Source organism: Calidris pugnax, unplaced genomic scaffold (assembly GCF_001431845.1).
Source record: "Calidris pugnax isolate Ruff unplaced genomic scaffold, ASM143184v1 scaffold435, whole genome shotgun sequence".
In the NCBI taxonomy this organism is placed as follows: domain Eukaryota; kingdom Metazoa; phylum Chordata; class Aves; order Charadriiformes; family Scolopacidae; genus Calidris; species Calidris pugnax.
In genome coordinates, this window is record NW_015091240.1 from 2,611,525 (window position 1) to 2,625,999 (window position 14,475).

General features: G+C 52.8%; 1 protein-coding gene across 2 annotated transcripts in view; it reads right to left on the bottom strand.

Moving 5' to 3' along the window:
* The window catches only part of LSP1 (lymphocyte-specific protein 1), a 50,930-nt gene that overhangs the window by 23,787 nt on the left and 12,668 nt on the right, over positions 1–14,475 (bottom strand). Inside the window, exons 1-2 of one of the 2 annotated variants that reach the window (XM_014959995.1) lie at positions 13,989–14,175; positions 644–796 (exon numbers count right to left, since the gene is read on the bottom strand). In XM_014959995.1, coding sequence (XP_014815481.1) covers positions 644–796; positions 13,989–14,047 — 212 coding nt within the window. In that variant the 5' untranslated portion in view covers positions 14,048–14,175. Of the gene's footprint in view, positions 1–643; positions 797–13,988; positions 14,176–14,475 lie in introns of those variants that run through there. The other variant, XM_014959994.1, reaches the window with a different exon arrangement.

The following is a 14,475-nucleotide window of genomic DNA, read 5'->3' on the forward strand; positions in this document are numbered from 1 at the left end:
CTCCAGGGGTTTCCTCTCTGATAGCAGATAGCTCGGCATCTCCATAAATGCCTCCTGAGCTATTTCCATTTACAACCTGCCCCATTAAAGCATCAAGTTAACTTTAAGCCTTGGAGCTGTGAACTGCACCAGCTCAGGAGATGCTCCATGCTCCCCACTGCCGGGGCTGCATCTTCCAAGGGAGGAGCAGGGAGCCTGGCTGGGAGAGGTGATCGTGATCCATCCGGGGTTGTGCATCACATCCTCAGGCACGTGTCTGTCTTTGCATGTATCAGGAACTTCCATCAGTTTCGGTGCAGGATGAGTCACAAGCTGAAATTTAACCAGGCACTGAAATCCCTGGCAATGGGGACTCCCTGCCCGAGCTCAGCCTTGCCCAAGCTGTCCTGGTTTAAACTCTCAAGGCAGTAAAACACCCAGCCTCCAGCCAAAAAAAAAAAGAGCAAAGCAGGAATTCTGGCTTTTTCTGCCCAAACTAGAAACACATATTTGTTAGTCTGGACTAAATCCCCCAACCCAAACCTACTAGGGACCTTCCCCATCTCCCCAAACCACCCCAACCCGCCTTGTGGAAGCAGGAGAATTTTGCGTCAAGGAGAAAGCGTGTCACTGAAGGAAGGGTTTATCTGTGGGTATTTCTTACTGGTTTTCCTGTGGTGGACCCGCGCTCTCCGAGCAGGAGCTGGTGCCATTCAAGCCCTCTTCTGCCTGGGACCTCAGCTGCTTCTCTCGCTCCCGCCGCCGCCGCTCTCTGGCTGCCTCCTCCTCATCCTCCACGCTCCACTGCGCTGTCAGCCTGCCAAGACAGAAGGAAAACCCATCCTTAACACCGTCGGGCAGTGACTGCAAAACCCAGCAACACCTGCCCCCGAGGTGCCTGGGCTCCCCCCCAGCAAGCTTGGGGCTCCTGCAGAGGAGCACTCCCACCATGAGTGGTGGTCCTCAAAGCAGCATCCCCACCTCCGTCAGCACGGCTCCGCAGTGGGACTGACCGATGTGCATGGATAAGGTGAGACACGTGGAGAGGGGTGGAGGTGAGAGAGCCTTTCCCCTCCAAGGGAGACGGTGCGTATCCCTCTCCTCCTGGACAAGCCACCTTCTCATGGGCTGGAAACCCACTGGGAAGCACCATTCCTTGCAAAGCAGCTTTGCACCCCGGGGTGGGGGTTGTAAACGGTCTTGCAGTGCTGCAGGAAATCCCACAGCTCCATCTCAAACTGTGGCCCAGGGAGGGTGAGATCTGCACCCTGGGGGTGAGTTTCCTTAAGCAGCTGAGCTGCTCCTGCCTGACCAGGAGCAGAGGGAACCGTAGCAGAGGGCAGCAGTTGTGTCCCGCTCTGCCCTGCCAAGCTTCCTTCCTCCCCTGCAGAGAAGAAAAACCTGCCCTGGCTTCTCCCAGATGTCTCAGCTGCTGGATATTAACATCTCTGTCACCAGAATGGCCTCTCACATCCCTGAGGAAGCGATAAGGTGGCTGCCACATTCCTCATCCATCAGTAACATCAGTCTCCACATAAGATTGGCTCCTGCTCCACCACTGGCAGCACCAGCCAGGATGCAGCAAGAAAGAGACACGTGGTGGTGGCGGGGTCACCACTAACCCAAAGGGCCTGCAATGGGTCTGACTCATAGTACCCAGGGCTGATGGGGCAGATGCTGAAGTAGATGCTGCGGCAGTTGTTCCCTCACCCCACTCATCCCTGGCTCAGCCAGGTCCAAAGCAGACATGAAGGCTGTTTCCCCCGGCATTTGCAAACCTATTTACAGAAATGCTCTTGTGCAAGGCACGCACGTGGGAGCTGGGAAGGTGATGTCCCACCAGCAGCAGGACCCAGCCTGACCTGTGTCTCCATTCAGGCACACCCCAAGGACTGCAGTCCCTATAGGATGAAGCTGCCCAGCAGGAGATGCAGAGGGACATCAGTTCAGACTGGGGCAAAGAGCTTGTGGAAAGAAGGAAAAAAAAACAAAACCCTGCCTTAGTTGAGACTTGTTTCAGCCCAGTTTCAGTGAACGAGGGGCAGGTTTCAGCTGACCCTAGAAGTGCCACTCTGCCAGCCTGCCCGGCTTTGCCCGCAGCCTGGACTATGAACTATGCAAGAAGACCTCACTTCACCAAGGGCCTCACTAAGATGCTGTTTTTGTTTGAGGTTCAGGACAGATGAATCTTTCCTTTGCCCCCCAGCAAAGGAAAGATTAAAAAAAAAAAGGGATTGAGACATTTTGTTCAAGAAAAGATTGGCTTTTCAAATTACACGATGAACCTTGTCAGCCTTTCCAGGGGAGATTCACTCAGAGCCTATTTTATCCTGTGGCACCAGCAGGACCACTGAACTTAGCCCTGGTAGCTCCCCTTTGTGGAGTGGTCCCAGCACCACGCTGGCAGAAGGCTGGCAGTGATTCCACATCCCTGCCCTCCCAAACTCCCATCTCCCCCAAGGCCGCAGAGCCTGGATGTGGAGCCAGATGGAGAGAGGTCACCCATCCCTGCCAAGCCCACGGGGGAGCGGGGAATGAAGCAGATCCCAGACCCCACCGAGAGACCGCTCCACCGCCATGTAATAATTACTGCCTGCCTTATTTTGGGTGGGGTCTTTTCGCCAGCGGCCAATTCAGCTGCCCTTTCCCCCTCTACTCCCTGTCGCCCCTTGTCACCTTGCTCTCCCTGGGGAACAAAGCGGACCCGGACAGGAGCCTGGGATCCCCTCCTCCCTTCCCTACTTGTCCCACACTCCTATTTATTGTTTTCCCCCAGGTTCCCATAGAAACCCTTGTCTGTGGGCCTGGCAGGAAGCCACCGTGTTGTTGTGCGTTGGGGTTTTTTTAATATATAAATGAAGTCATTCATTAAACTCTGCCATGATCTCTCTCCCTTGTGTGACAGACAGCTCCAGATAGTCTCTGATTCAGAAAGGCTCTTAACCCCCGATCGCCCAGATCACCCCAGTTACGAGAAGCAAGGTCCACGACTATACCAGAACAAATTAGATTTCGATTTAATTCCTTCCCCATCTCATCCAGCTCCTCGGGAAGCCACTGCAGAGGCAGCGCCGCACCAAGCCCATGGCTTGGCCGGGGTACCCGGGGGAGCCCAGAGGGGGTCCCCTCCAAACCACGTGAGCTTTCCATGGAGCAAGAACAACATTGGTTGGCAGCCCCCTCCCTTTCCCAGTTGGATGTGACTAACTCTCTCCCCATGATCTCACCGGCTCGCTATTCTGTCCCTGCATCCTCCGAATGTGCCGAGGACAGGGCTGGGGGCGACTGTTCTGGGGAGAAGGATTTTTCTGCAAAAGCAGGGAAATTGCTTTCCCAGCTCCCTTTGCCACAGTACAAAGGGGCCTCCGCGTTGCCCGCTGCTGCGCTGGGATGCAGCCCAGACACACCGAGCCTTGCATCGGGGCTGCGATGCTGGGAGCTCCATACCTGCTCCTCTCAGGAAAAAGGGCTGCGGATAAAGCCCTCACCAAGCCCCTGCTCACCCTGGGTTCAGAAATGTCACCGCCATCCAGCAAACGCCTAAAACCAGTTTATTAGCAGATTCAGAGCTCTCTCTCACGTTCAAGCAGGCTGGCAGCGGAGCAAGGTTTAATAAGCGATGTTTCGGGGTTCAGTAGTCACACTGACAAGCAGGAGGAATAGGAGGATTCCTTTTCGACTGACCTAGCAGCACAAATATTTGTCTTCAGTGAAAAACAAACAAAAAAACTCCAAACAAATGAGAAACTAAACCTTGCCAAAGTCCTTGCGTTTGGGTCAGCTACAAGGGTTTGTTGGACCACAAATCGAATATGCCATTTTAATTTGGACGAGGCCAAGCCTTCATCAGTGTGAGGAGGGGGTCAGCTGGTAAATTGCCTTTCAAAGCAAAACGGTGGAAAGATTTAATTTCCAAAGGGTTCCATTTTCTAGAAAGAGGCCACTGTCTCTCATTTGCTCTAATTGCTCCCAATCACATTCAGTAACAAGATGTGCTCAGCCCACAGCAGTATTGCACAACCACCTTTCACATATCTAGAAATAACTACAAAGTGCTTCAGGATCAGGCTGATACCACGTACCTCTGCCTTCACCTCTGGCCAGCATTTCCCAGGTTGGTTCCAGGCTGGGGAAGTTTTGGGAAGAAGGGGACTCATAGCTGTTAGTGGGATTGAGAGCTCCCCACTTCATTTCACCCAACACAGGACAGAAAAACAGAAAGGAACAGACTTGAAGACTTGCAAGATGAGCTACAGCACGCTACACTCCTGCACCCAGCGACCTCTGGATAGAAGGGTTTGCCTGCAAGCAAGGTGAAAGGAAAGTCACCCCCTCATGCAAACATTAGGGGGATCAGAGAAGGAAGGGAGGATGAAGAGTGTGCTTTGCTGTTCTGGCAACCAGGAGCCGCAGGAAGGGCTTGCTCTGGCAAGATCTCATCATGGAGCCAGGTTGTTTCTTTTATGCAGTCGCTACACCCATGTCAGTGGTGTTCAGACGTCTTGGTTTGGGGTGAAATACTCTTTGTGGAATGGGTTTATCTCTTCCTGAGGAGACCCTGCAGGTCTAGGGAAGGGCTGAAAGCACCTCCGTTCTGCTTTGGCCCCAGAGTCACAGCTTTGCCGAGTGTCAGTGTCTGCTCTGACTGGGACTGGCTGCCCATTTCACATCCAGCTCCTGACTTCACCTCCCTCTGGACCCCCAGCCAAGGGAGGGGTTCTATTTCCATTTGCCCTACAAAACACCTCCTCCTCCCGCAGAACAACGATACAGGCTGCAGTGCTGCACGTGGTCATGGACGCCCATTCCAGACAACTCAGCGTTGCTGGAAAGGTCACGTTTCCTTTGGGCAATTCCTCACCGGCACTTGAGGAGATTACAATATTCAGGCGAGGGAAATTTCTGGCACCAGATGAGCTGTGTTTAAGGGAAACGCTGCAGACTCGAGGAGTCTTTTGCACGGCCGACGGCTCAAGGGAAGCTTTGCTGGCCCAATCCCAACCTTCAGCACTGAAGTTAATTCCAGAAAGGAAAATTAAATGCCTCCCAGAGGCTTTGGGCTTTGCAGACCTGCACCAGAAAAACCCAGGAACCCTCTAGCAGCACATTGGACATTCTTGTCTCCTGAGCTCGCCGGGGTATCGGGCCAGGACGGTGTTGACTTTGGTCGCTGCGTGTGTCGGGCCCCCTCAGAGCCAAGGGTCACTGGGGAAGAGGTTTTGGGAACAGAGTTTAGGAGGACCCAGGCGCGACCCCTGGTATGAAGGCTACTCTTTCCCAGAGGGCATACAGCCCATCAACCCAGTGCAAACTCTATTGCCATCAAGGGTAAAGCTCCTATCACCTGCAAAAGCAACAGTGTCTGCTGCCACGGAAATTATCACCCTCAAGAGATGGGGCTGCATGAACTAGAGAAGAACTGGGAAGGGTACCCTGCATCCCCCGGCAGCCATCCCGTTGGCCTCTCTGTTGAATTTGGGGGAAAAAGAGATGCCAGAAACCTGTGCAAGGGACTTTCCCATCGCAGCCTTGTCAGACACAATACTGGTGTCCTGCTGCCCATCAGGGAGAGATCCCCCAGCATACTCAGGGTAACACTCTCACTGCCATCCAGCAGCCAGCTACCAAAGTTGGCTAAGCAACATAAACCAGAATATGGCCTGGGACGGCCAACAAGTTCATCCTGCTGCCAAGCAGAGCTGCCAGGCTTTATTTCATTTGCATTTATCACCCATTTATAAAGGGCCCAGACACAACTGGCAGGGGTACTGAGATGTAGAGCTCACGCCATCACATGAAATAGAAGAGGACACCCTCAAATGGCTACAACAGAGCAAATACCTCACCCACTTGACCTTCCATCAACAAATTAATCACATATTAATCTCTTATAAACAGCATATAATGGATCTGTGTGACTGAGTCAAGTATGCTGAAATAGACAGATAGCACCTCCATTCACATTATCCAGGACAACTGGCATCAGGCCACTGCAGAAGTCATGGGTGAGGACATTTGCACACAATGCACGGTCACGTTGCCATGGCTCAGTTTCTCTCCATCCCTGCAAACCACATATGCCCTGGCTCAAAGCAGTGTCCCAGGGGATGCCTCATACTGTGAGCACTGGTGTTAGGCATTAGTGTTTAGCATATCAGCCCTTTGCAAAGCTCCCTCTAAGACCCAGGCTTACCTCCACGTATCAAGACACCTTCAGAAACCTATCCCTAAGCCCAAGGGCTTGTCCAAGGTGACCATGAAGCCAGGAAGATGTAGGGAATGGAGTAGAAGTCCAGCTGGTATCCCAACCCTCTGATTAGCACTCTGCCAAGAGGTTGACACCAGTGAGATGTGCTGGTAAAGTGTCTACAGCATGGCCATCACCGAGTCAGACAAGCAGGCAACAGTTATGCTTCTTGATGGATGGGTTTCTGTGACTTAAGAGTAATGTGGCTTGAAAGCAAAGACTACAGCCAGGTAATCAGCCTACTGAATAAGGAAGGGGGTTTGGATAGCAGTACAATACAGAAAGACTGAGAAAAGAAATAAAATCAAAAATTATTATGTCACAGCCTGGAGTTTATTGCAGCCTAGTCTCGGGGGAGGTAGTTATCCTAACTCTGAAAGATCGGCTTGTCAGTCAAAGGCAGCCAGAGATGCTGCACAAGCCTCTCCCTCCCTTACATTCATGTAATTCCTCAGCTGCATTGCTCCGTTCAGAGTCCAGGCTACAGAGTTTGAACAAGAAGGGGGGCAGGGGGGAGAGGGAAAAAATGCGTCTATATGCTTCACCCTCAGCCTTCTTCTCATACCAAGCTTCCCCACCCCACCCATAGCTGCACCATCTCAGCCACGTCTCCCTGTTCCCCCCATAAATCATGGCTCGCCTTCAAGATGCAAACAGCAGGGTAGAGCTGCTTCACACCCAGGGGCAGCAGCAGAGCCTGTCCCCACCAACCCCTGGAGCTGGGGGGGTGCAGAAAGGCGTCACGCACGGGGCGATAAGGACATGCCAAGGCATCTGAACAGAATATGATACGGCCCAAACTTTCATCGAGCAAGAATGGAAGAAAAACCACAGGCAGCACAGCAGAGACTTTCTTTTTTAAATGCAACTCTTCTTTTTTAAATGAATCTTGGGTTTTCTCCACAAAAGCACATCCCATTTCTGCCCAAAGAAGGATGTGCAGATGTGCAGCCATGCATCCACACATGCCAGGTATAAAAGTCTGCCTGGTTTAGCCTTCATTAAATTCCCTGCACTATGGCGTGACATGCAGGGAAAGCCCCGAGCTGGTCATTTACAGCTTCCCTGAGCAAAACAAAAGACATATGAGAAAACTGGTGGCAAATGACAGGAGCAGACCTTAAAGGAGGGAGGCAGGCAGGGTTGGTCCTTCAGCACGAGCCTCACCTGTCCCCGCCTGCCTCATGCAGGGCAGCAGCTCCAGAAAGGCACATGGGATGCTTTGTGTTTCCAGATGCTGTGGGTGATGCACAGGCCACTCGTAGAGGCATGAGGCAGCTGGTAGGAACGACTGCTTCTTTTTATTATTATTGGTTTTAATCATGGCAGACAGAATCCCAACGCATCCCTTACAAGATGATGGATTGCACCCCCAGGACCGTGGGTCCTTAGCACACAGATAGGCTGGTGTGGTAATGTATTAACATCACCGGTCAGGAATTTGGCAGGGGGGAGGAAAGGGCTGGAGTTCGAGCCCTCCCAGAACTCCACGGTATTCAGTAGGTGTGAGAAATGGGTGCCGCATACGACCTCGAACCGCGGCCCTTTCTCACGGTCTCTCCATCTCAGACCCAAGGTTGAAGAAATCAGAGGGTTTTTTCTAAAGAGCAGGAAGTCTGGTCTCTGTTTTTGCAAGGGAGAAGCACGCCAGAAGAGAAAATAAGACTTATCAGAGAGGTTCAGACTAGTTTACCCAACGTGTTTTTTTTATTATTTTATTTTTCCCCCTCTCTCAGAGGGAAGTAAGCCCCCATAGCCTTCCTGCCTTGGCTACAGACAGCTAGCATCCTCCTCGATACACTCAGGTTGGAAAACAAGTCTGAGTCCAGGGAGGTGAGCTATAGCCTTACCCCTGCTTCAAGCCTGGGATTTAGAGTGAGATTCCTACCAAGTATGCTGCTTTTTATAGTACCACTGGCTTGGCCACCAGTCCTTCATTTTGCAGCCCTCGGGGTGACGCAGACCCCCCCAACCCCTGCAGCCCCAGGCAGCAGGAGGCAGTTTGCTGCCCGAGCACGGGCAGGAGGCAGCAGGGAGGCCGTGGGAATGTGCTGCTCCACTCCCTGGGAGAGTTGAGGCTCTCTTCGTTTATGGCCATCGCTGGTGAGTTGCACTGTAGCAGGAACTGGAGTCAGCAGCAAGCCCTCAGCCCCCGCTGTGCTAAGGCAGCATGTCTTCTTGAGAAAAAACAGTCTTTTGCCCCAAAATACTGATTGCAACTCCCATGCAATCAAACAAGTCAAGTCATACCAATGGTGGGGAAAAAAGACTGTCTGGAAGTTTAAAATTTGTTCTCACACACCATCCCAGCTGCAAAGTCTCAGACCCCAGCGTCCCCAACAAATGTCCCTTCCAGCTGAACCATGCTCAGACATGTGCAGTGGTCCTTCTCCACCTCACCAGAGGATGTGAATAACTTGCAGCTGCAGCCCTGAGGGGCTCAGAGGCTCACTACAGCTCCCCAAAATTTCCATGGGCTCAAGTTCAGGCCCTAAGTATCCAACTGCCTGAGAACAGGTAGAAGTCTGAGACAAGCAAGGCTAAAAGCAAACAAAAACCATCAGCTGGCTTCTGGGAAAAAAGTGGTAGGTGGAGTCCTCCTGATGAAACAAGTCCCACAGCTGGGAAAATCCGGGAACCGATCCACATGGTATTCAAAGGGGATGGATGAGCTGCTGCCACTGGAGAAAGAAGGATGAGCTGCCCTCCTTTGGGTGAAAGCAGAGGGTGGGCATCCCACAAGGCAACCAGGGATGGAGTGCCTACCCCCACCCTGCCCCACAGCTCAGCTGGTCTGCAAAGCCCCAGGTCCCTCCTGGCTTGCAAAACATGGTGACATAGTTCTGCAAGCAGCTGCTACCACCGAGCCACGCTGGGATGTGGAAAGCCCCCAGACATGCCCTGCCAAGGGATCAGTTGGGCCCAAAGAGTTCTCCCAGCTGCTCCTCCCCACCAGCAGCGTCTGGTCACCTCTCCCTTCCCATCCACCCTCTGCTCATAGGACTCGCAAAGGTGCCCATCAGTTCTGCCCTAGCAATGGGACACAGAGGGATTAAAAAAAAGAAAGAAAAAGACGACTAATACAAAATAGGAGGATTCAGGAAGGGGAGCTCCATGGTGAGTAAGCCCAGCAGGGACCATAGGCTCCTCTTGACAGGTTGAGGCAGCGCTGTATGAACTGCACCAATGAAGGCCCTGTGTCCCTTGTTGTCCCCGTGCCAGCATCCCTCCCTCCTCTCTCCACACAGCAGCACTACTACTGCCTCATTCCTGCACGTTTATTTTCCCTGCATCCCCCTAAAGAGCTGCCCCACTTCACAGCAAGCTTTCCTCACTCCCCATACCTGTCCAACCCAGGGAGGTGGAGTAAAGAGATGCTACAATAACCCTTGGAGGCAGTAACCGCTATCTCCCAGGCAACAAACCATGCCCATACCATGTCCTGGCATCAAGCACCCCCCCAGAAGAGGTCCTGCCCCTTCAAGGTGCTATCCAGCCCTTCCAGATGCTTCAAGCTTCTTGTTCCCAGCTCAGCACTCAGGAGGTCAAGGCAGAACTATTGGAGTAGCATCTTCCCCTCTGAGACACATCCTGGCAAGCTCCAAGGAACACCACATGCGGGCGGGAAGGAAGGCATCCCGCAGAGGTGGGCAAAGCCCCCGCATCCCCATCAAACTAAATACTACACTCGTGATATACACTAAAATACAAGGAGTTTGGGGAATTTTAAAGCTACCTCTAATGGTGGGGGACTCTAAGTATTGCCAGGGCATTGCAGCAGCATGTTGCAGGGAGAAAGAAGGGGCCATGCAGCCACCTTGCAGGTACCAGGGCCATGAGTGCTGGCATCAGCTGGAAGGGGAAAGTATGTCATCATGTACAGTGGGCCAAGACAAAGAGGCATGCAAGCATGATCTCAGATCTCACAGTTTGGCTTCCCATGTTAATGACTCCACACAAGATAAAGAAGCAAAAGTCCCATCCCACAGAGGAAATAATTAGCTTTATCACCCAATCTAATTTTCTGATTCATTTTCTTCCCTTGAGCTTTTTCCATCCTCTGGATTCAGTCCCCCTTCCCCACAGCATTATTTGCAGTTCAGACTCTATGGCGTTGCAAAAACATGTAATTATAGACACTCATTTATTTGTTGCCTGTACAGCAGCCAATGCTTTGGAGCCCCTGTTCTGGGCCAAATTCCCTGTTGTGCTAGGAAGCGTGCAAGCACGGTGCAAGAAATCTGTCCTTTCTCCCCAAGAACAGATCACAGCTTGCTTCCTAATGACACCCAGGATTCACCCACATGCTGGATAAAAACAAAACCAAGCTAGATGAGAGCAGCAGCTCTTCTAATGCACATCCATCCGTGCTCACGCTTCACCCCACAGCTGCACACCCCAGGCAGGCACCAACAGCCCGGCTACGGGAGGTGACCACAGCAAGCCACTGTGGCACTTAGTGGGAGCGGTGTCAACCGAGAGGCCCAATAATCCGGTTTCGAGGAGCGGCACAGCTGATTTACAGAGAAGCTGATTTGTGAGCTAATTAAACAGCCATATTCTTTTGTGAAACACTCAAAGCTCAATAAACAGAGAGAGAGAGTAAAATTCCAGCAGGGGCAGATAACGAACTGAATGAACCAACATGACAGGCGCTGGATCCCTATCTTATTTATAGGAATTCATTAGAAGGATAAGGAAAAATAGACCACGATAACAAGACATAGTGGCTCATGTTTGGAGAGGACTTGAAAAAATACCAAGTCTTGCGGGCGTGTGAGGGATCATCACTGTTAAGGTGCTACAAAGGAAGAAATCTTTCCCCAGGGGTACCCCGATAGAGAGACTATGCAGGGTGGACGAGGGGAGTGCCGGGGCAGCAGGGCAAAGGAAGGGAGGTAGATAACCCTGCCATTGCTCATTCTTCCCTATGCCCTTCCCAGGTAATTACTCAGCCACTGGTGCTCTGCATCAATGGCATAACCCTGGGCTCTTTTCAGCCTCCAACCTTTCATATGTAAATGGCACACTCCTGCAAAGCCACCCAGCCCACAAGGAACAAGGAGGGCTCCTCTTTCCAGCCCACCTCCAGGCTCATCCCAAGGTGTTGACCCAGAACTTCAGTTTGTGGTGGCTCTGACATGGCTCACTGCTCTCGAGCACACCAGCATCCCAAAACCCGGCGTGTGCTAAACCTGTCAGCACAGTCCATGGAAAAGCCATTTCATACAACTTTGGCTCCTGGGACTGATGTGCGGGTGATGGCAGTCAAGCACTCCTGCTTCGCACATGGGCATGGGCAACTTTGTCTGAAATGCTGGCATTTTGTTTCAAGCACAAGGCCAGATGCTTAAGCATTGGGATTCAGCTCCTCAAATCCACAAGACTTACACTGGTTTCAGCTCAGGACCCCTTAACCCAGCTGTAGGACAGCCTGGCAAGCAGCTACCTCGGCTGAGCGACACTGAGAGAAGGTAATTCCTGCTGATGCTCTGCAGCAAAAGCAGCCAGGTAAATCTTGGCATCACACTGAAATCCCTGGTGTTCACAAATATGCCTCTGAGCAGGTGTTTTCACTCTTGTGCTCCAGGTCACCTATAGACATGGGCACAGCAGCAGAGCTTAGGACCTACGCAGCATAACCACTCTGCCTGCAGTCACCTTGGGACAGATAAAAGCAGAGCACAGCAATCTTGACAGCAATATATCTTTAAGCCAGGAGCCTCAAGCCATTCACCGTCTGAAGGAGCTTGTGCCTGCACCCAGGCTGGCAGGCTTGCAGAGCCAGTCCCATGGTCCGGCTTAGGAGGGAAGCTGCTCTGGGAGAAAACACAATGGCAAAACAGGCTGTGCTGTGCATGGAGCAGATCCTGCCTATTCTCCTGCTGATTCCTGTGACGATTAGTGGGGTTATTTGGGTGTAAACCATGGGTGAAATCCCTCACACATCTTCTTCACGCCCCACCTCCCTCCTCATCTGTAAGAAGGCTGGAAAACACAGCCACAAAGCCAAACCTCAGCAGCCAGACTACGTGTAATAACCCCGCACAGGCCAAATGTCATCCCAGCATTCCTCTGGTAAAAGCCCCTGTGAGTCTCTAGGGCACCAAAAGTCCCTAACCACAGCAGGAGGAACTCCGAGATACCATTAAGGACAGGAAAACACCTCTGGTTTGGGCTGTGCCAAGGACAGCTCTTTGGACACCCTTTTTCTGTGTATGAGGCACATGCATCTCCCCCTCCATCCGCCATCCTGCAAAATAAGTTGCCACACAGCTGAGCACAGGTGATTCCCACTCCGGTTCATTTGCCTGGCCCTCCTCAGAACCAGCTGACCCCAAATTTGAGCCCAGTCTTGCCTGCTGCACACCCACACAGAGGTTTCCATACCCCTTGTCAGCTCCTGACCAAGCCCTGTTCTGAAACAGGTATCTGTAATCAGGATCCCAGTCCCTCTGTGTGAGACCAGGGTAAGAATGCAATGGGCCAAACAGGAGGTGAACAGGGAGGAGTCAGCTTCTCCTGCCCGCTTGCCATCCCAAGGGTCCATACAACCAGGGAGTACTTTTTTGCCAACTGCCCTGGGTCCAGAACACGCCCCAGGAGAAGGTGGGAGGGACTGGGTGGTTGTAGGAGGCAGTTTCCCTTCCAAGGCAAGAAACTCATTCAAGGGGTGAGGTTTAGAGGCTGTTTTACCAGCCAGGGAAATCCCAACCTGACTGGAAAGCACCTGTCCAAATAAAACCCATGGGCCCACCTTGAGAGCTTCTACATCCCAGCTGGAGACCAGCAGGCACAAGGGAGCCAAGAGGTGCCCAAGGCATGGGATGCGAGTCCAGCACTCCCTAATTCCATCTCTCACCCATCCAGCTGCTCAATTAAATACGAAGAGGTGAGGAGTGTGTCTCTTCTGCCTGGTCAGAACCATCAGCATGGCACAGAACAAGCTGTCCCGGCATCGGCAGCCAGAGGAGGGTCCCAGAGACCCATAGAGGAAAGCAGCATTTCCAGCCCCCAGCTGAAAAGCGATATTCCTAGCCCTCAGGGAACAAACAGAGTGACCACATGGAAGGGAATCCCAGCGCCAGCAGACAATGTAGCCGTCCTCCCTGGCTCAGCTCTGGCTGACAAACGGGAATAAACCCAACTGAACCATCCACCTCCCTGCCCTGGCAATTATACTCCAAGAGAAAGGTTCAAAGCACTATTGCAATTAATTAAATCAAAAGAGCCGTGTCAGCTTGCAGCCTTGGGAGGATCTGGCCCTTTATAGATCCCTGAATTGAAAATGCACATCACAGCATGCTAAGAGTGCATTTCCTATGGAAAAAAATCCTTTTTCTAGGCAGAAGCCTTCAGCGCTCAGGGGACACAAAAAGACACCCACTGAGACATCGCTTGCATAGAGAGGGGAGAGAAACCAGCAGGCTCAGGTGAGTGTCACAGTACAGTTGTGCTCAGTTATTTCAGTTGTGTGCTCCTGGAAAAGCCATCAGTAAGTTCCAATCTGCTTTTCTCATATTGCTTTCGGGGAGGAGGGGGGGGGAAGCATCTATTTTTCCTTCCTTCCAACGCATCGCGTCTGCTGGAAAACCAGGGCGAGGAAGAAATTCAGCTGATTTAAAGGGGCAGGAAGATGGTCGATCGGGAATAAATCTCCTTTCTTCCCCCCACCCCCGGTACCCCCCAGCCCCGACCCCTGCGGGCAGCGGGCAGGCGGAGAGCCGGCTCCCCCCGCCGCCGCGGGCAGGTGGGCTCTCACCTGATGAGATTCTGCAGGCCCTGCTTGCTGGAGTTCCTCCTCAGGATCGCGCTGGTCATGGTGGCCAGTGCCGAGTGGCGGGCAGGGTCCCGGCTGCCGCCCCCTTCCCCAGCGCCGCAGGCAGCTGCCCGCCCGCCCGGCGCTGCGCGCTCCCGCGGCCCCCCTCTCCGCCTTCAGGAAGTTCTGCAGCTGGTTTCCTTTTGTTTCTGCTAGCCCCCCCCTTGCTCCACACCCCCGGCTTGTCTCCTCCACCTCTACCTCCTCTTCCTCCTCCTCCTCCTCCTCCACCTCCGCCTGGTGGAAGTGTCACGGGAGAATCTCTGGGAGCGCAGCCGGCGGTGGGTCCCGCAGCACAAAGCGAGGGGGGCTTCTCCCTCACCCTCCTCTGCTTTAACCCTCTTCTCTCCCTCCTTCATCTTCTCCAGCCCCCTCCTCCTTCCCTTATTCGATCCGTCCCCTCTATATTTCCCCCCCCTCCCCCCCCCCC